The 20,370-nt window shown below is 34.2% G+C and overlaps 1 protein-coding gene across 1 annotated transcript in view; it reads left to right on the top strand.

Moving 5' to 3' along the window:
• LOC123246641 (nesprin-1-like) overlaps positions 1 to 13,099 on the top strand; it is a 28,648-nt gene extending 15,549 nt beyond the window's left edge. The window contains exons 4-8 of the mRNA XM_044675464.1: positions 2,488 to 2,682; positions 3,633 to 3,806; positions 6,493 to 6,684; positions 11,176 to 11,307; positions 12,965 to 13,099. Of these exons, the coding sequence (XP_044531399.1) occupies positions 2,488 to 2,682; positions 3,633 to 3,806; positions 6,493 to 6,684; positions 11,176 to 11,307; positions 12,965 to 13,099 (828 nt within the window). The remainder of the gene's footprint in view (positions 1 to 2,487; positions 2,683 to 3,632; positions 3,807 to 6,492; positions 6,685 to 11,175; positions 11,308 to 12,964) is intronic.
• Positions 13,100 to 20,370: the final 7,271 nt, after the last annotated feature.

The raw sequence follows: 20,370 nt of genomic DNA, 5'->3' as shown, positions 1-20,370 counted from the left end.
AAAAATAGCATCAGGCACAGTGGAAAGGTGGAAGGGAACAGCTCTGCCCAAGTTCTTCTGCTTTTTTAGTAACTAACCTGGGGGGAGAGGTTTGCTGGGTGCCCACAGAGTGCTTTGTGTGCCATCTTTGGCACCCATGTATAAATATGAAAAATGATAAAGGCTGATATAATAATATAAATTAGTATTTTAATTAAAGCCATGCTGATAGATTAAATCATTAGACCACGCGCTTGTAAGCATTCAAAACTGCCGCCTCCATTACTGTCTCCTGTTTCCTGGCCAAGAGCCTACTGGCAAAAGAGACCACTCCCTCCTAACCCAGGAGATTATAAACCCTCTCTGCGTCAACGTAGGCCTCCCCATGCCCAAAGACCCGGAAACGGAAACCAGTTGGACCATGTTGGATCACGGGAAATGTAGTTTTGATACATTTCCCATGTCCATAGAAATATATACACTTTTAAATGGCATTCCCCAAATTTCACTTTTACACATGCCATGGGTTTGCCATCACTGATCTATACTAATCCCTTAATTTAATAGATGAGAATGTTGAGGTTGAGAGAAGTTACTTCCAGAGATCCAAGTACTATCAGAGGTAGTATTTGAACCCAAGTCTCCATAACTCTAAACCAAGTATTCCATCACCATTCACTGGAACTATAATAGAGAAAAATCCAGTTTAGGCTCTGTATAGATTAGATCAGTGATTCCCAAACTTTTTTGGCCTACCGCCCCCTTTCCAGAAAAAAATATTACTTAGCCCCCTGGAAATTAATTTTTTAAAATTTTAATAGCAATTAATAGGAAAGATAAATGCACCTGTGGCCATCATCACCTCCCTGGATTGCTGCAGCACCCACCAGGGGGTGGTAGCACCTACTTTGGGAATCACTGGATTAGATGATCCCCCAAGCACCTTTCTAGTTCTTGAGGTTTTCTCATTCCTTGTGACTGTGACCCAAAGCAAACACCATGTGACAGTATATTATCACATCCTCAAATTTCTTACTATATACAAGTTTTAAGGGGTGGCTAGGTGGCACAGTGAATAGAGTACCAGGCCTGGAGTCAGGAGATCTGAGAATAAATTCAGCCTTAAATATTTATTAACTATGTGCCCCTGGGCAAACTATTTAACCCTAGTTGCCTCAGTTTCCTCATCTACAAAACGAACTAGAGAATGAAATGGCAAACCACTCCAGTATCTTTACCAAGAAAACCCCAAATGGAGGTCACAAAGAATTGGACATGACTAAAATAACTGAATAATATGTAGTATAAAATGTGCTAAATGTTAGGAATACAAATACAAACAAAGAAAAACTCTCCCTTCACTCACTGTTTGTAATAAAATGAGGGAAGACAGTGCATAAAAGGAAGCTAAAGAGGTTGGGGTAGAAGAAAGGAAGGTACCTGATAGAGGGACATGACTGAGAAATCAAAGTTCTAAAGTAGTGCATCTAGGTGAAAAATGAGATGTCTGTGCTGAACTCCCTCCTTAAATGGAGGTTTCAGAGTTCATGATTCCTCCCCTCCAATCAAAAAAATTGAGGATAGTGAGGAGGTATGAATTTCGATAATCATTAGATCTAGGAGAGAAATAGATGAATAAACAAGGAATAGAGAACATGTACGAGATGTCAAATGGATAATTCTGATTACATTAAGTTTTGTGTAAATAAAACTAATGTAGTAAAAATTAGAAGGAAAGTAGAAAACTGGGGATGGGAGAATTTTATAGACAGTTTCTCAGTTAAAAATCTCATATCTTAAATATATAGAGAATTTAGTATATATAAGAATATGAGCCTTTCCCCAATTGAGAAATGTTTGAAAGATACTAAACATTTTAATTTTAATTTAATTAATTTTATTATTATATAATTATTATATAATTTAATTTAATTTTAATTTAATTAAACAATTTAAATTTTAAAATATTAAACATCCAAAAAAATTTTTGGATGAAGAAATCAAAGCAGTATTTAGCCATAAGAAACAATGCTCTAAGTCATTACTGATTGGAGATATGTGAATCAAAAGAACTCTGAGATATCATCTCACACCTTTCAGATAGACAAAAATGATGAAAGGGTAAAATGACAATTGTAGCGAATGTGGAAAATGGGAACACTAATACACTGTTGGTGGAACTATGAACTAATCTATTTTGGAGAGCAATCTGGAATTATGCCCAAAGACTTATAAAAACATGTTTACCCTTAAATCTAGCAATACCACTGTTAGGTCTGTTTCCCTAAGTGGCCAAGGAAAAAAGAAAAGAACTTGTATGTTCTTAAATACTTGTGGCAGCTCTCTTTGTGGTGGCAAAGAACTGGAAATTGAGGGAATGCCAATCAATTGGGGATTGTGGCATATAATTGTGATGGAAAACTACAGAGCTATACTGTCAGAACTGACATTTGGTATATTCTCAATAAAAATGAATTTGTGATGACTCTTTTAACATTCTTTTCATAGGCCTTGATGGATGAGATCCTCATGCTTCAGGATGAAATTAGTGAATTGCAGACATCTTTAGCAGAGGAGCTAGTGTCAGAATCTTTGGAAGCAGATGCTGCTGAACAGCTGGCTTTACAATCCACCCTGATTGTCTTAGCTGAGAGAATGTCTACAATTAAGATGAAAGCTTCAGGAAAAAGACAGCTATTAGAGGTAATAAATTGATGTTACTCTCAACTTTCTGAATTAGACATTGAAACTTACCGATTTATATATGGATTTCTTTTTATTCTCAGCAAGTTTTTCTTATATTCCACTCATCAAATATCAACCTTCAATTCCAAGTATAATCTTGTAGATGGAACAGTTACCCCTTAATTGAATTATTTTGCCCAAATTAGTGTCATATTTTGAGTATATATAATAGTGGTTTTAGTCCTTGATGCTCTCATAATTGATGTAGAAATTAACTGCAAAAGGTTGTTATAGTGGTTAAAAACATTCAGATTAAAAGCAATGAATGAATACAAATTACTACTACTATTGACATTTTGACCTCTGCAGCTACCAAAGCAATGGAATGAGGAATCATCCAAAGTATTTGAGGGAATAATATGGCTACATTACTTTTAGCGATGTCAGACATTTTTTCATCCATGAAAAAATTAATGTTTAAATTTTCAACATTTGTTATTTTATACCCAAATTGAATAACAATTCATCTTATTGAACAAAAGTCATTAAGCAAATAAGCCTTGTATTATTTTAACTTATTTGGTTATGATTGTTGGTTCATTTATTTTCTCTTTTTACACTGTGAATTCTTTAGAATTTCAAATTTGATTGACATTTTTATTCTATAAATCTATACTCTATGCTTTGACTAGTTCAAATTGAAGAAAGACATGGACAGTAGAAAACACTGAATACAATGGTGAGATACATATTCTAATATAATATTTATGTTATTGTAATGGAAGAATGTGCTAAAGGATACCTGAAATGTTTTCTGCTGGCAAGAGAATTTCTTTTAATTATGAATTTAGAACCTCAGTGACAGTTTTGACTGAATAAAAGCTTTTTCTTCTACGTAATATCGTTTTAGAAGCACAGTTACTCCTTCACTGATATTTAACTAAATATAATTTTACTTAATTCATTAGGAAAAGTTAAATGAACAACTGGAAGAACAGAGGCAAGAGCAGGCCCTGCAAAGATATCGCTGTGAAGCTGATGAACTTGACCACTGGTTATTGAATACTAAAGCAACTCTAGACAGTACATTGGTTTCACCCACTGAACCAATGGACATGGAAGATCAGCTGGTTGACTGTCAGGTAAAAAAAATAATACCTTCAAAATTAACAAATATATTTATGAATGTGTGTAGAGTATTTATACCTCTCAAAAATATACCTTAAAATTAAGAGGCAGAAAATAATAGGTTCTGAAACATTAAGTTGACCATATTCTGAGTAGCAGTTTGAAAAAATTCCTTTTAACTGAAGTTGAGACTGAAGGAAAAATTTTTATTTGAAAGCTCACATCAACAAGTAGAAATTTTGGGGCAGCTGGGTAGTTCAGTGGATTGAGAGCCAGGCCTAGAGACGGGAGGTCCTAGTTTCAGATCCAGCCTAAGACACTTCCCAGCTGTGTGACCCTGGGTAAGTCACTTGACCGCCATTGCTCACCCTTACCACTCTTCCACCTATGAGCCAATACACAGAAGTTAAGAGCTAAAAAACAAACAAACAAACAAACAAATAAATAAAAAGTAGAAATTTAAAATTGAGTGTTTTGGAACATTGATTCTTGCTCCAACATTCATAATTTTTATTTGATTAACCATCAGCAAATATAAACACCATGAAAAAAAGGTAGTTAACTAGACTATCTCAACAGTTAAAGTTTTCACTAGTCTAAGACTATTATAATTCTCTTCCATATATTCATACATACACATATATATGCACACATATACCCTTCTATATATGTATATTTGAATTTGGAAAATTCACAGGCTGGCAGATGGACTGAGGAACTACAAATATACTCTGTGACAGAGAGCCTATTTATTGCTTTTTATACATGTACCTGAAACTTTTTATAAGTTTAAGATTAAAGTTTAGGAATGATTATACTAAATATTATTACCATGATATATACCCTAATATATTTTGGAAATGCTTATTAGTTCTGTAGGTTGAGCAACTTGGTCTCTTTGAAAGTGATGATGTTTTGTGTGCCTTGCAGAACCAGTTAGCTTTAGTATACACTGAACATCTGTAGGCAGGTTTTGTGACCTAATATTTCTGCTATTTGATGTCTGGCAAATAGGTGAGAAAAACATTAATGATCAGAGTAAAATCTAAGCTTGTTCCTGAAGAGTAAATTTATTATTTTATTCTAATTCTTCTCATTATATTTAATATTGTGAAATACCCAGAAAATTATTATGTACCTTATGATAACAAAAACAGATGATTTTTAATGTATGTTTTAAAATGTTTCCAGAAAGTTAACTCTGTAACTTAAAGCTATTATTAATCTTGGCAATGATGTTTCAGAATAATTACAGAAGGCTACATGGGGGTGTTTTGTATTCTCTGTATCATCTTTTCCACCTCTTCTTTGAGGAGGCATCTATTTTTAGGCCTCTCTTGTAGCACTGGAAATAACAAAATTAATCTGTTTTCCCTAAGCTTGCTAGCATTTAAAATCTTGTTCTATCATTGGTCCTTAGTTTCCCTTTTGGTTTTATATATTATCCTAATAATATACAAAATTCCTAATTCAAGTAAGGAAATACATTTCATTGTATTTTTTAAAAATAGATGTAATAATTCTGAGAGGCATTTTAAGACTGATTATATCCCTAGATCAAGTAAACAGATGGAAGTTTATTTAATTTTTTAAAAATTACCTCTAAACCAGGATACTACAGAAAACTGCATCTTACAGAGACACAGACATTCTTTGCTAACAGATTCCTGGTTTAACTTTAGTTCTATAGTTTAATGAGGACAACTTTGAAAAGTGAATTATAAATTTGTATTTGAAGCCTACAGGAAAATATCCATTTTCCTATTTTTGTGATAAAGGGACAAACTCCATAAAATTGTTTCTATAATCCATATATTATGAAAATGTAGTTCTTTTTTTGAGTTGACAACTACTATCTGTATTTTTTGGTGATGGTAGGGAAGGAATTTGGGGGGGAGGGTTAGTTTTATTTGTTTTTATCATACCATCTTAGAGAAAAACCAAAGTTTTAGCTGTAAGGTTGTCCTGGAAAAGTAAACTCTTTTCTTTTAAAAGTAGATCTTTGAGGATTCAAGTTTAAAAGCCTATTATTTTCACATTTGTCTTCTTCAAAGAAGCTGGGATCTGTTCACTGAAAGGTAACTTGGGAAAATAAATAAGACAAAGGATTTGTCCTGGGGAACCTGTCTCCAGACAAAAGAGGATTATTCAGAGCCTCTTAGTGCTATTTAGATATCAATAAAAAAAAAAAAAAGAACTGGAGCAAATAAGAAAAGCTTATCCATGCAAATTAAGCAATGTGGATATCTTTGTCTCTGAATGGACTGGAAAAGAAAGGAAAAGAGTAGTTATGACTAGTTAGAATTGCATTTGATTTAGGCTACTGTCATTGACTACTAGTGTCACAGTCAGACTGACATAGGATTACAACTAGGGAAAGCACTGGACTCCTAACTACTCCTCCATTCAGGTAGATTATGCTTTCTATGTTTTTTTGGTACCTTCAGTCTTTTGGTTTGTTTTTTTGTTTTTGTTTTTGTTTTTGTTTTTTTTTTTTTGAAGTAAGAAGATAAGTGAACTTGTTAGCCAGGGAGTAAACAATAAAAACTACTGTGGAGTTAAATGAGAAATTCATTTTTCTCAAACTTTTGTAAAGAAAGTAAATAGAGAAATGGAAATTGAGAGAGGCCATGGGTCTCCATGGTCTTCCTAGATGCTGAAAACATGTATGAATTTGCCTCATTATTCTTGCTGCTACAGAACATGTTGGTGGAAATAGAACAAAAGGTAGTGGCCTTATCAGAGCTCTCTGTTCATAATGAAAACCTGCTTATGGAAGGAAAGGCTCATACCAAGGATGAGGCAGAACAGCTGGCAATCAAGCTGAGAACCCTAAAAGGAAGTCTCCTGGAACTGCAGAGAGTACTGCATGACAAGCAGATCAACATTCAAGTAAGAGTTTTTCTAGACTTGTCTTTAAAAGAATTCTTTATGCTTGGTTATCTTCTGATTTTATGGTGAAAAGAGGGATCAGCAAAGGAGGGAGCACAAAAATGTAGGTTTCTATCATTTATAACAGTTTTTGCCATGAAAAAATTATTGAATTTGGAACAAGGAGATCTAGATTCCTCTGGCCTTTGCTGGTTCCTGGCTAGATTCACTTAGCAATTCACTTCTGGATTTCAGTTTCCTCAAATGTAAAATGAAAGGATTGGGCAAGGTGACTCTTAAAATCCCTTCCAGCTACTACAATTGCTATAATAAATTTTAAATTGACTGCTACAAAATCAAACAAAGTATTATTCTTTGTACCCTGATTATGGCAGAATATGTTACTTCAACTCCGTTATCTAAGGTCTATACTTGGTCCTGAAGCCCACAGCAACATAAAGTAATCAAGAATAATTTGCTAAAAATGGCAAATATTCCAATTATTTTAGTTAAGAACTAGCTGTGGGTTTATGAAATATACTTCACCATAAACATTCTATTTCCCCCCCCAAGCCTTTTTCCCCACATACTTAAATCTAATTAGTATCCAAAAGGATCATGTTTTGCCTCCAGTCTTTGAATGTGCATTAAGTTGGTTTAATGAAAAAATAACAAGGGAAGGAACCATATATTCTTATATAAAAACATAAACCCTAATTTGTTATATGTATTTTTCTGAAACATGAATTTTATGAATATGAATTTATTTTTTCCATGTTAAAAGAAATGCACGTCATAATTACAAAATCACTTCATGTTGGAGCTGATATTGAGATAAATTACTTTAAAAGTTAAACTATAAAGCAAATCTTAAAGAAATTAAACACAATTTGATTCCAAGTACTCACATAATATAAAAAAGGGGCAAATGGTGGTTTGCTAATTAAAAGTAGGAATCTAGAGTAAAATAACTGATGACCATCCTTGCCCAGAGGTCCAATGGTAGAATGTATATAATTTAAGCATTTTTAATAGCATATGTTAAGTTAATAATATCAAGGAAGAGCTCTATTCAAATAAAATGAGAGGTCTTTAACCACTGGAGAATAGCAGCCTAGATAAAATGGAAAGTACAAAATCTAAATTTACATTTAGTTTCAAGTATATTTATGTGTGTATATATTTGCATATATATGTACACATATACATATACTAAGAACTAAGTATAGTATATACACTAATAAGGACATGTGCCTAAAAGGCACTTAGATAATGAATATTATCTGTGGCACATGTATGCATGCATTTATATCTACCTTGGTAGGTAAGCTTATAGTGACTAGCAATGTTATATATATATATATATATATATATATATATATATATATATATGTATTATATGGTATCTGATTTACAGTCCTAAGTATGCTTTATATAAGCTAGTATTAAAATGGATTGTTAGTTAGTGTTTCCTTAATGTCTTAGGAGTAGCCCACAAAATGATCAGGATACATCAGCCTGAATTGATTAGATGTTTTCTAAAGTTAACGGGCATTGAGATAACAAAAGTAGAATTATCTGAAAGTGACAAGTAGAAACTTTTCATGAAATGTATGTCTAAAGGGAAACCTAGAGATCATTGATTCCAACTCCTTTATTTTATAGGTGAGGAAACAGACCCAGAATAGTAAAATTAGAGTCTTTACCAGAGTTTATGGAAAGTGATGATCATAAATTTAAGAGTTATTGAAGGTCCTCTCAACCCAGAAATAAGAGAGAATCAATTTATTTTTGGAGCTAGAATCTTCATAATTTTCTGATTCTTGTAGCATCAGTGGTTGCTTAGTCTTATAATTAGTAAACAGCTTGAGAAAGAATCAGTTATATAGATGATAACACTGTTTTATTTAAGGACTTTGTACTTAATGTTGGTGGATCAATATTTAATTCTTCAGTTATTAATTCTGGATCATTTCTTAGTACATGCTAATGTGGTATGAATTTATTTGAGATATCCGACTTCTTCATTACTCAAGAGAGGATTTTAAGTGTTCTTTTAAAAGCATTAAAATGAATGTGTGACATGTAAATGGGAAGTTTAGGATGAGTGGCTTTGACCAAGCTACTAATATTCACAGGGAGTTATTTCATGAGTAGCTACAAAAGAAGCCTCCAAGAATCTTGCAATGTTAATGGGAGGTGGGAATAATAATAACACTTGGAAATAAAATTATATGTATGTAAGTATGTATGTGTATGTGAGTGTGTGTGTGTGTATGTGTGTAATAATAAGAAACCTACCTCACTGGTACATAACCAATTTACAACTATTAAATTATTAGGTTTCATAGCTAAGTTCATATAATTAGGTCAAATAAACTTCCTGCCTTAATGTGTATTACTCTTTTTACCTTTCTGAGTCATCAAAGTAAAAGGTTCAAAGTCTAAATGTTTCATGAGTATAATAACATTAGTAATGATAATAATAATATTTATTTGTATGTCATGTAATCATTTTAAGAGTTATTTCACATACTAATTAATGTGGTGAAAAAAATATTGAACTTTCCAAGAGACATAGAGAGAAGTGAATGTTAGAAGATTATGATTAGAGAGGGGAATTTCAGGACTTCTAATTTAGGGGAGTAGAACATTTGTGGATAACCATAGGATCTAAAGTTGCCTGTATCTAAGTGTGCCTGGGATAGAGAGAAAGGATAGGTCATCGATCTTAAGGAAATCAGGGAAATGGAAAGTTAAAGAATTTGAGAAAACTTCTATATGAATTAATTAATCCACCATAGTAGAAATATAAGGGGAGGAGATATTGTACTCTTTGAGAAAGGAGGCATAATCTCTGTGTCAGGATACTATATAATTAGAATCTTATTGAGTGGATGGAAATTTTTAATTGTATAGACTTCAAAGAGGGAAGACTACTGAGTGAAGGGCACAAAAGAAGAATCTAGACATGACCATGAGAAAAAAAAAATATCAAGACGTCCCCTCAAGACCAGTGTGAAAGAAGGTATAGCCAATGCTGGAGAGGATAATGAAGAGTGCTGTGTCATCAAAGGGGACCCAGGTCTTGATGAGGGATAACAAAAGGGAAAATTGTGAGAAAAAGACAAGATGAAGAATTTCTTCTCTATGGAACAAAAATTCCAAAGGGCACACTGTAAGGCTTAGATTGAGACATAGGTAATCCAACAGAAGGAGATAGGGATAAGAAATCATGAGGAAAGTGCAAGGGGACAATTTATCCTAAATAGTGATCAATTATTATTATTACAAGGATAAAGAGACAAATAAGATAAACCATAGAGATAATAATGGGTAGCAAATAGGGAGAGAAGCTCACAATCTCTATAGGATGTTGAAGATTTTACAGGGTTTGTCTCTGTTCCTTCACCTGAAAGAGGTGAATGAGGCATTGAAGGTGGTGGGTATTATTTTCCTAATGGGCAGAGGGTGCTGGTTGGCAGCTGGAACTGGGAATGGTTTATTTGTTGTTGCTGTTGTTTTTTTTTTCACTACATTATATACCTTTTGTAATTTGTTCTATCTTCACATTTGTATTTAATGGAGACCTCTGGTAGTCAATATCAGAGACATGGAGAGGACCTTAGAAGTCATATTCTGATAGCTAAGTTAATCATCAGTGCCCTCTATAAAGCTAGCACATGGGCTCTACAGAGATTATATACAAATTTCAGGCTACTGACATCTCAGACTTATTGCTAATATATACATCATTGAGGGGAAATTCACCAATTTTTAGAGAATCCCCAGAATAACTGAAATTTCTAGAGATAGGTGGGGCCAATCTGGATGGCTTCTTTTTTGAGAAGATATTTGGTGACAGTTATGAGGTTCTAGAGGATCCCTATTCTTATACTTTACCCCTCATTTAGATGAGATGTCCCTCCCTGAAATAAGGCTAGCTTCATGTGTTTAACAATTGAGTTGCCTGTGATCCATAAGACCATGTAGACCTTAGGGTTGTGACTTGCTGCCTAAACAGCAGAGAAAGTGAAAACAAATTAATAATCATAGGGTATTAATGACAGGAAGGGCCTTAGGAAACTTTTAATCAAGTGGTTCTTAGTATGGGTTTCATAGACTCCATAGGGATCTATGAATAGATTTTACACATTTATGGGGAAAGTAATCTTAATTTTCACTAATCCATAAATGAAATTTAGTATATTTACATCATTTAAAAACATAATTTTGAGAAAAAGTCCATAGACAACTCCAAAGTATAGGAACAAACCCTGGTCTGTTAACATGACAAAAACCTTAGGTAGAAGGAAGTTCTATTAGGTATTTATACAAGGGCATTGATTCACCTTGCTCTTCTCCCTGCTGGCTGTATGTCCTATTTTTCAATGAATTTGTACAAGCAAAGGGACTCACCCTGGTGTCATTTATGCAAACCACACATCCCATTTGGCAGAGGTGTGTTCCCCTGGGCAAAATGATCATTGGTTTCCTCTTGATCAAAAGCAGGCTACATCACAAGAGAAGGAGGAATGTGAAGCTGACTTAACAGCTACCCAGAGCCCAAGTGTCCAGGAATGGCTTGCCCAAGCCCGAACCACAAGAACCCAGCAGCAACAGAGCAGCCTCCAACAACAAAAGGTAAACTATTTAAATATCATTTTAGCCTGCTACTTCTAAATTTAGAGAGAATGTGTTTGTGAATTGCCTTTCTTCTAAATTGCTTACATCTAAGTATGTGGAGAAATCTTGTGTTTCCCTAGTCCTACTGGTTCCATTTTCACCTTTCCCATATTGATATTTCTTATCTTGTGCATATGAATGAATGACATATCCTGGATAAGCTGAAAATGTACTTTTTTTCCAGAGTCAAAGGATATTTAGTAAAATTTGCAGACTACAACTATAGTAATTGGAAAGAATAGCACTTTTGAATTGCTAACAATTTAAAATTATGAAATAACCCATTATTTATTTATTTGTCTGTTTATTTATTTGTTTGTTTCTTTAAAAACTTACCTTCCACCTTAGAATCAATACTATGTATGGGTTCTAAAGCAGAAGAGTGCTAAGGGCTAGGCAATGAGGGTTAAGTGACTTGCCCAAGGTCACACAGCCAGGAAGTGTCTGAGGCCATATTTGAACCAAGGACCTCCCATCTCTAGGCCTAGGTCTCAATCCAGTGAGCTACCCAGCTGCCCCCAATAACCCATTATTTAGATCACTAATTTCCTCAGCTATGAGAAATAAATCCTTCTATGTCTGAGAAGATAAATTCTAAGAAGTTGTCTGAAGCACATAAAGATTTAATGATTTGCTCAGGGTCAAAGCTGACTAGTGTCAGAAACCAAATTTGAACCCAGGTCTTTCTTCCTGACTCCAGGCCTCGCATTCTGTTAGCTAACTCTAATAAAGAAGTAGGGGGCAGTTGGGTAGCTCAGTGGATTGAGAGTCAAGCCTAGAGACTGGAGGTCCTAGGTTCAAATCTGGCTTCAGACACTTCCCAACTGTGTGACCCTGGGCAAGTTACTTGATCCCCATTGCCTACCCTTATCACTCTTCTGCCTTGGAGCCAATTCACACTGTTGATTCCAAGAAGGAAGGTAAGGGTTTGTTTTTTTTAAAAAAAAAGAAATATAACATTGTTTTGTAGTATATGCTGTGCAATTAAAAATAGGTTAAATTTTGCTCAGTAGAACCCCTTGGAGAGCCTACTCTAATAATAAACAATGATAATTTCTAATTGTCAAAAAGATAATTATTTTTATCTGTAAATAAGTCCTCAAAATGATTTTATTATAACCATGTTTCTATGTGAAAATGCCTCCCCAGTATAAAAGTAAAAATTAGCAAAATCCAAACAGTTTTAGATTCCAAAGTAGTAGTACTGAAATGAAAAGAAGGTTGTATTATCAACTGGACATTACTCCAGAATCCAAAGGCCAGGATAGCTTATTCTATGAGAAGCTGCCATTCATATGTCAAAGGATGATTTTACATTGATTTATGAAGTCTATTTTTAATCCACTTGGGGGCACCACAGCCCAGCAGGATTCCCTTGACAATATTAAAAGAGCACTGTTGGTTTTTCATGGACAGTCATGTCTTTTATCAAAACTAAAGAAAAAAAAAGATATTAATAACATTACCTTAGAGACATTTTGTTTGCCCTATGTGTATTTCATACTTGTACTTCTCAGTTGATAAGTGAAAACAGAAAGAGTATGAGTGCTATAGGGAATAGTAAATATTATTAACCTCAAAATTTTTGACAAATTTTTTTTCTTCGTTTAACTAGGAACTAGAACAAGAGTTAGCAGAACAGAAGAACCTTCTTCGATCAGTAGCAAGTCGTGGAGAAGAAATTCTAACCCAACATTCAGCTGGAGAAAGTTCTGGCATTAGGTGTGTTTTAATTACTTCAGAGGGATGAGAGGGAGGGACAATAATGATTTTACTGGTATAAGAAACTCCCAATGAGCAGTTTCTCTCTACAAGTGTAGTTCACATCTTCAGTACAACATAAAATCTTAAGAATTTTCCTTAGTTTCATAAGTTAAATTTCCTCACCATTCCTAGAGCAAGGAAAAATTCAGAAACTCTCTCTTTCCTTCCTTTTACTTTTCAGCTATTTAGAGAAAATCACATTTTCACAAATTATTCTAAACATTATTTAGTATGTTTCTTTTCACCATGGGTTAAGAAACATGTTCAGAATGGACAGGAAACTTTTGAGAGTTGCCTAACCTGTCTCATATCTATGAAAGCTATTATATCTATATCCTTCCAGAAGATGAAGCAACTACCAAGGAGGATGCTAATTTTTTTTAATTAAATGAGAAATCAAATACCAACTTAAACCTCATTTATTGGGACTAATATTCTATCTGTGGCATCAACAAATGCTTCATGGATAAACATTAAAACAGCATCCCTATAGAATAGAAAATTTAGAAATATAATGGATCTGAGAGATCCTTCATTTATCTTGTCCAATCACCTCATTTCATGTATGAACAAACTGAAGTTTTAGAGGGCAAATAACTTGCTAGGGGATACACAGGTAGCAAATAATAATTAAACATAAAACAGTTTATATACTCCTTTAAGTTTTGTGAAACACTTTACATATATTATCTCATTTGATCAGTAGAGAAAAACATAAAATAATTTGTCATTTGTAGTATAGCATAATGGAAAGAGGATTTGATTTAAAGTTAAGAGACTTAAGCTTTTGTTCCAACCTTGCTACTAACTGGCTTTCTGACTTATTTTGCTAAGACTTCATCTGTTAGAGCAGTTCAGACAGATTGCTATCTTGGGCTATTTCAACCCTGGAATTTATGATTCTGTGACTGGCTCTAGTATGACTCTCTAAGTCCTAATACCTTGTGCAAAGTAGGCATTTAATAAATATTTGTCGAATTGAGAATCATGAAGTAGACAAAGATTAATTCAGACCTTTTCCTTTTTTTTTTTCAAAACCCACTCTTAACAGTTTTCACTCAATGCCCCTCACAGTTTTTGCTACCTAACTAGGGATTGCCATCTCTGATAAATCTTCCTTCTCTGCCTTTTTCTTTTTCCTTTATTCAGCCCCTCAGAGCTTACCTCTCCTTCACCTCAGTGTCCTATGGCATGACTGAATCTTGTCTTAAAACAACTAGTTTAGAATTGAATTAGTGACTAGTAAAGTTTTAATATTTCCCCATTGTTTATGTTAAACATTATTTTCCTTCCACCATGTCAAATAGGGGGCATTTTGGCATCCCTCAGGTGACAGCTTATAGGCAGCTGCCTATTCTACTTCTTCATAAGACAGGACATTGCCTACCTCACCTCCACAAATACTTTAACTCTACCATTGTGATATACTAATACTATATCTCACTGTGTCCTTATATTAAAAAATACTGGTTTTTTATAAGTGAGATACTGAAATAGGGGAGCATAAGAGAAAGAAATGAAGGAAGATGGGAGAAGACACAAAAGAAAAGATAGAGAAAATTTTATTTCTATAGAAATTTATTCCTACCTGTACAATGTATAAGGCACATAAATGCATTCAGGTATTAAAAGGGATAGAAGACTGAGAAAGAAAAGGAGAAAAGGAAAATAACTAGCTAGGAAGAAGGCAAATGGATAGAAAACATTATTTGGGAAAATAAGTGAAAGAAAATAGGGCACATTTACAGGTATAAATAGCTAATTAAGTCATCATCTGCCTGTATATTGTACCAAAAAAGATGTAGGCATAATTCTAATTTCAGGATGTGCTTATCCATAAAAGGACTAATTTTCACCTTCAGAATTTTTCAAAAATAGCATTATTACTGTTCTGTTGTAAACACAAGCTCAGGAAACCAAGATATATTTTGTAGTGAGCATTAGTTAAAATAGATCAAATCTTGAGATGCTAACAGAACAGAGACAGTGCTGAATATCTTATTAAGTCACCAACACAGAAAGGAACTTTGGAGACTTGAAAAGATTTGTCCTTTTATCAATATACCATCTCTAGTGCAAAAGGCACAAAGTTCATGCCAGTGTCATCCTATTTTATGTTTTCCCAAAAATCCTCCATAGAGACCCTAAAGCTAGAACAGTAGATAATAAATGCTAAGCAAAACATGCAAGTAAAAATGCAAGTACAACTCATTCTACCCAATCCTAGATCTAGTCTTTCCTGAAGTAAGAGTAAATGCTAGATTCAAGTTGGCATTAAGAATGGCATAGCTTACAAGAATAAAGAAGTTATATTCTCTTTGTACTCTGTATCAAATCACACCTGGCATATTATATTCACATTTCATGAAGAACATCAAAAGCTGGACAAAATTCAGAAGGCAATAGGAATTATAAAGGATTGTCGAGTCCATGTAGCATGAAGATTAGTTGAAAGAACTGGTAATGTTTAATATCAAGACCAAGGTGGGGGATTTCCGAGAAGATGGCAGCTTAGACAAAGTGAATCTTAAAACCTCCTCACCCTTACATACTGAGATAGAAAACAATGTGCTTTGAGAAGAAAGAAGACGAAATCTAATAATGGGACAGAGCACAACTAAAGAGGTCGTCAAGAAAAAGGCTTCAATTATTGAACCATTGGGTCTGAGGGAGTAGAAGGGGAATCCCAGGATCCCAGGACACCTCCCCCACATGCCGTGCAGAGTCTCCAGAGGCCCAGGAAATCTTAAGGCCAGTGGGCACCAGTTGGGAGAGAGGACCTTGCTGGCACCAGACTCGGGGAGTTAAACACAGGCACTGGGGAGGTGACTGGAGGAGAAAACCAGAGAAACACAGCAAAAATGCCCAGAAGATGGTGACTTAGAGAGAGCCAAACCCCAGACCACAGACAGGTTGGCTTCCTCATACTGAGATAGAGAACGCAGGGCTTAAAGAGGAAATAAAACCAGTCCAAACACAGTGTACAGCAGCACAGGGGGACCCCAAGTGCTGGAGAGCTCAGTTCAGCAAAAAAAAAATGCTCCTTCTTATCCCACCATGGGGTATTTTGTTTGTTTGTTTGTTCACTTTTCCCTCCTCTCCAGGTTTTAGCCTCATGACAGATTAAGCAGTAAGATTAATTCAATCAATACAGGATAAATCCCAACAATTGGACAGGCAAGAAGTCTTCAGAGGGCAGAGAAAGTAACTAAAAACCTCCATTGCCAACTGGGGGAAGATCTTTCATCAAAGATCATTAAATACATCTGCTCAAACTAGCAGAACAAGGAAGAAAAAATATGAATAAGCAACAAAAAAAGAGAAAAGAAATGACAATTGACAGCTTCTTTCAAGGAAGGGAAAAGAGAGCAAATGAAATAGAAATAGAAGAAGAGGAAGTAGTTCCAGTGTAGTGGACACAGGTTTTGGAAGATCTCAAAATTCAATTAACTCAAGAACTTAAAATTCAATTAACTCAAGACCTTCAAGAACTCAAAAAGCAATCAAGAGAGGCAAGAGAGGCTGAAGACAATTTGAGAAAGGAAATACATGAACTAAAACAAGAAAATAAAGTCTTAAAAGCCATAATTGGCCAGCTTGAAAATGAAGCAAAGAAGACAAAAGATGATCTAAAAGAAAATCATACCAGAAGGAGAAGGATGACCAAAAAGCCAGGGATGAAATTCAGTCTTTAAAAAAGAGAACTCAACAACTAGAAGCAAATGACTTCACAAGGCAGCAAGAATATATTAAACAAAATTTAAAAAATGAAAATTTTGAGGAGATTTATGAAACACCTCATTGATTCAGCCAAAGATCTGGAGAACAGAGCTAGAAGAAACAACTTAAGAATTATTGGTTTACCAGAACATCATGATAAAAAGAAAAAGTTTAGATAGCATCTTATAAGAAATTATCAGAGAAAATTGCCCAGAAATTCTTGAACAAGAGGGAAAATTGGAAATTAATAGAATCCACAGATCACCTCCTACATTTAATCCACAACTGACAAATTCCAGGAATATTATAGCCAAATTCAAAAACTACCAGACCAAGGAAAAATATTACAAACTGCTAAAAAGAAGTCATTCAGATATTAGGGAACCACAGTTAGGATAACACAGGATCTGGCTGCATCTACATTGAAGGACCGGAAGGCATAGATCACAACATTCCTGAAGGCAAGAGGACTGGGTCTACAACCAAGAATCAACTATCCAGCAAAACTAACTATATTATTGCAGGGGAAAGTATGGTCATTCAATAAAATCGAGGACTTCCAAACATTCATCAAGAAAAAAACAGACTTAAAGAGAGAGTTTGCTGCCCAAACCCAGAACTTAAGAGAATCAACGTAAGATAATTAAGAGAATGGGGGGAAGGAGAAAAAAATTCTTTTCTTTAAGGGACCCAATAAGTTCAATCAATTTCTATCCCAAGAAGAAAAGAAGATATTGGCAAATATTAAAAATTGTTATTACCAACAGGATAAGTAGAAGAAGTTTACATAGAGGGAACAGGGACAAACTATATAGGATGAAATGTCAAGCAATATACATACATATATATGTATGTATGTATGTATAAATATATACTAAACTGGGGAGAGGAAAGAAGGTAATAATAAGAAAAATAGGAAAACAAACAAAAAGGAATAAATTTATATTCCATAAAGAGGGCGTGGGACCAACAGGGAAAAATAACAATACACTGTAAGGGTAAAGAGGTTAGAGAGAGGAAATATTCAATACCTAAGTACATTGAAATCAACTTAAAGAGGGAAGAACAATCAGATCCATTGGGACAGAGAATTGATTCACGCCCTATAGAAAAATATAAGGGTAACAAACGTACTGGTGGGGAGGGAAGCAATACTAGGCAGGGAGAGGGCTTGGGGGGAGCACAGCATAGCTTTAAAGAACAATCATAGGGGAATAAGGAGGGAGAAGAAAGGGAAGTACAACAAGGGAGGGGATTATAGGAACTGATTAAAAACAAAACACTGGTATAGAAAGAAACAGTGAAAGAAGAAAGGACAGGAGTAGGAGAGAGAATCAAAATGTCTGGGAATGCAGAGTTGATAATTATAACTCTGAATATGAATGGGATGAACTTGCCCCTAAAATGGAAGCAAATAGCAGAGTGGATTAGAAACCAAAATCCTAACATATGTGGTCTACAAGAAACACAAATCAGACAGACAGACATACATAGAGTGAAAACGAGAGGATGGAGCAAAATCTATCAGACTTCAAATGAGAAAAAGAAGGCAGTGGTGGCTATCACGATCTCTGACAGAGCCAAAGTAAAAATAGATAAGGTTAAAAGAGATAGGGAAGGTAACTACATACTAATAAAAAGCAGTATAAACAATGAAGAAATATCGGTACTCAGTATCTATGCACCAAAGAGTATAGCTTCCAAATTTCTAAAGAAGCTAGTGGAGCTCAAGGATGAAATAGATAGCAAAACCATATTAGTGGGGGACCTCAACCTTCCCCTATCAGATCTAGATAAATCAAACCAAAACATAAATAAGAAAGAGATAAGAGAGGTGAATGAAACCTTAGAAAAATTCGAGTTAATAGATATATGGAGAAAAATAAATAGGGACAAAAAGGAATACACCTTTTCAGCAGCACATGGAACATTCACAAAGACAGAACTTGTAATAGGGCATAGAAACATGGCAAACAAATGCAAAAAAGCAGAAATAATAAATGTAACCTCAGAACATAATGCAACAAAAATAGTTATTAGTAAGAATACATGGAGAAGCAAACAAAAAACTAATTGGAAATTAAATAATATGATTCTCCAAAATAATTTAGTGAAAGAACAAATCATAGAAACAATTAATAATTTCATTGAAGACAATGACAATGATGAGACATCTTACCCAAACCTATAGGATGCAGCCAGAGCCATTCTAAGGGGAAAATTTATATCACTGAGTGCATATATTAACAAATTAGGAAGGGCAGAGGTTAATGAATTGGGCATGCAACTTAAAAAACTACAAAATGAACAAATTAAAAATCCTCAGATGAAAACTGAATTAGAAATACTTAAAATCAAAGGACAAATTAATAAAATCAAAAGTAAAAGAACTATTGAATTAGTAAATAAGGCTAAAATCTGGTATTTTGAAAAAACAGGTGAAATAGACAAAGTACCAGTAAATCTAATAAAATAAAGGAAAGAAAAAAACCAAATTAATAGTATCAAAGATGAAAAGGGAGACCTCACCTCTAATGAAGAGGAAATTAAGGCAATCATTAAAAACAATACTTGTATTGCTTCTAAGATGGAAAGTAAGGGTTTTTAAAAAAGAGTTAAGAGGATACATGATTTCTGGTAAAGTACTTAGTTGGAAAATGTAATGTAAAACAGGTTTCAGTCTCCAAAGACATAACTAGGAACAGTGAGTGGAAGTAACAAAAAGTAAAATCTACATTCACCGTAAAATGATCACTGTTAAATGAATGTCCCCCTCTGGGGCTACTCAGCTTAGCAAGCAAAGTTTACTGGTTGTATATGGAGAAAGGTGACTACCAACTCCAGTTCAAAATATTCTATGGGTCAGAATTCCTGTAACTATAATTCAAAAACTCCCACTACTATATTTTACATTTAAAGGACACAATGACTCAAAGAAGAAGCTTTCCCCTATAAACCTGTAGAACTCTCACAAATGCATATAACTGGTGCAGAAATTTATAAACTTTTTAGTACTGCAAAAATATTAGTTATCTTAGTTATTCAACCAAAACATAAATTAAGCAACAACTCTGGAAATCAAACAGTAGAAAATAATCAGAAAAATGAACCAGAATGTATAAAACTAGAAAAAGGGAAGAATTTTAGCCACCATAGAATGAAGGTAAGTGTATATTTTGTGAAAAAATTATTGCTATGATGCCCAAAGCATATGTCAAATCACAGAGTATATCAAAGCATTCTCAGTGCCAGAAGAAATGGTGAGAAATGATCAAGGATAATTTATTAGATTATTGTCTTTCATGCTTTACGATATTGGTATAGGCACAACTATGTGCAAATGTAGCTTATAGACAAAAATAACATGGGGGAATAGTGTCTTCCAAAATGACTACAAGTCAAGTTCTTTTTATACATTTAAAATGTCTTCTTGGTAATTCTTTAAATTCATATATATCCCTCTGAAAATCATTGTTAAAGAAACTAGTAATACAAAATCTCTCTCTCTCTCTCTCTCTCTCTCTCTCTCTCTCTCTC

The sequence above is a fragment of the Gracilinanus agilis genome, chromosome 4 (assembly GCF_016433145.1).
Source record: "Gracilinanus agilis isolate LMUSP501 chromosome 4, AgileGrace, whole genome shotgun sequence".
Taxonomy (NCBI): Eukaryota; Metazoa; Chordata; class Mammalia; order Didelphimorphia; family Didelphidae; genus Gracilinanus; species Gracilinanus agilis.
This window is presented reverse-complemented; position numbering and strand designations above follow the sequence as displayed.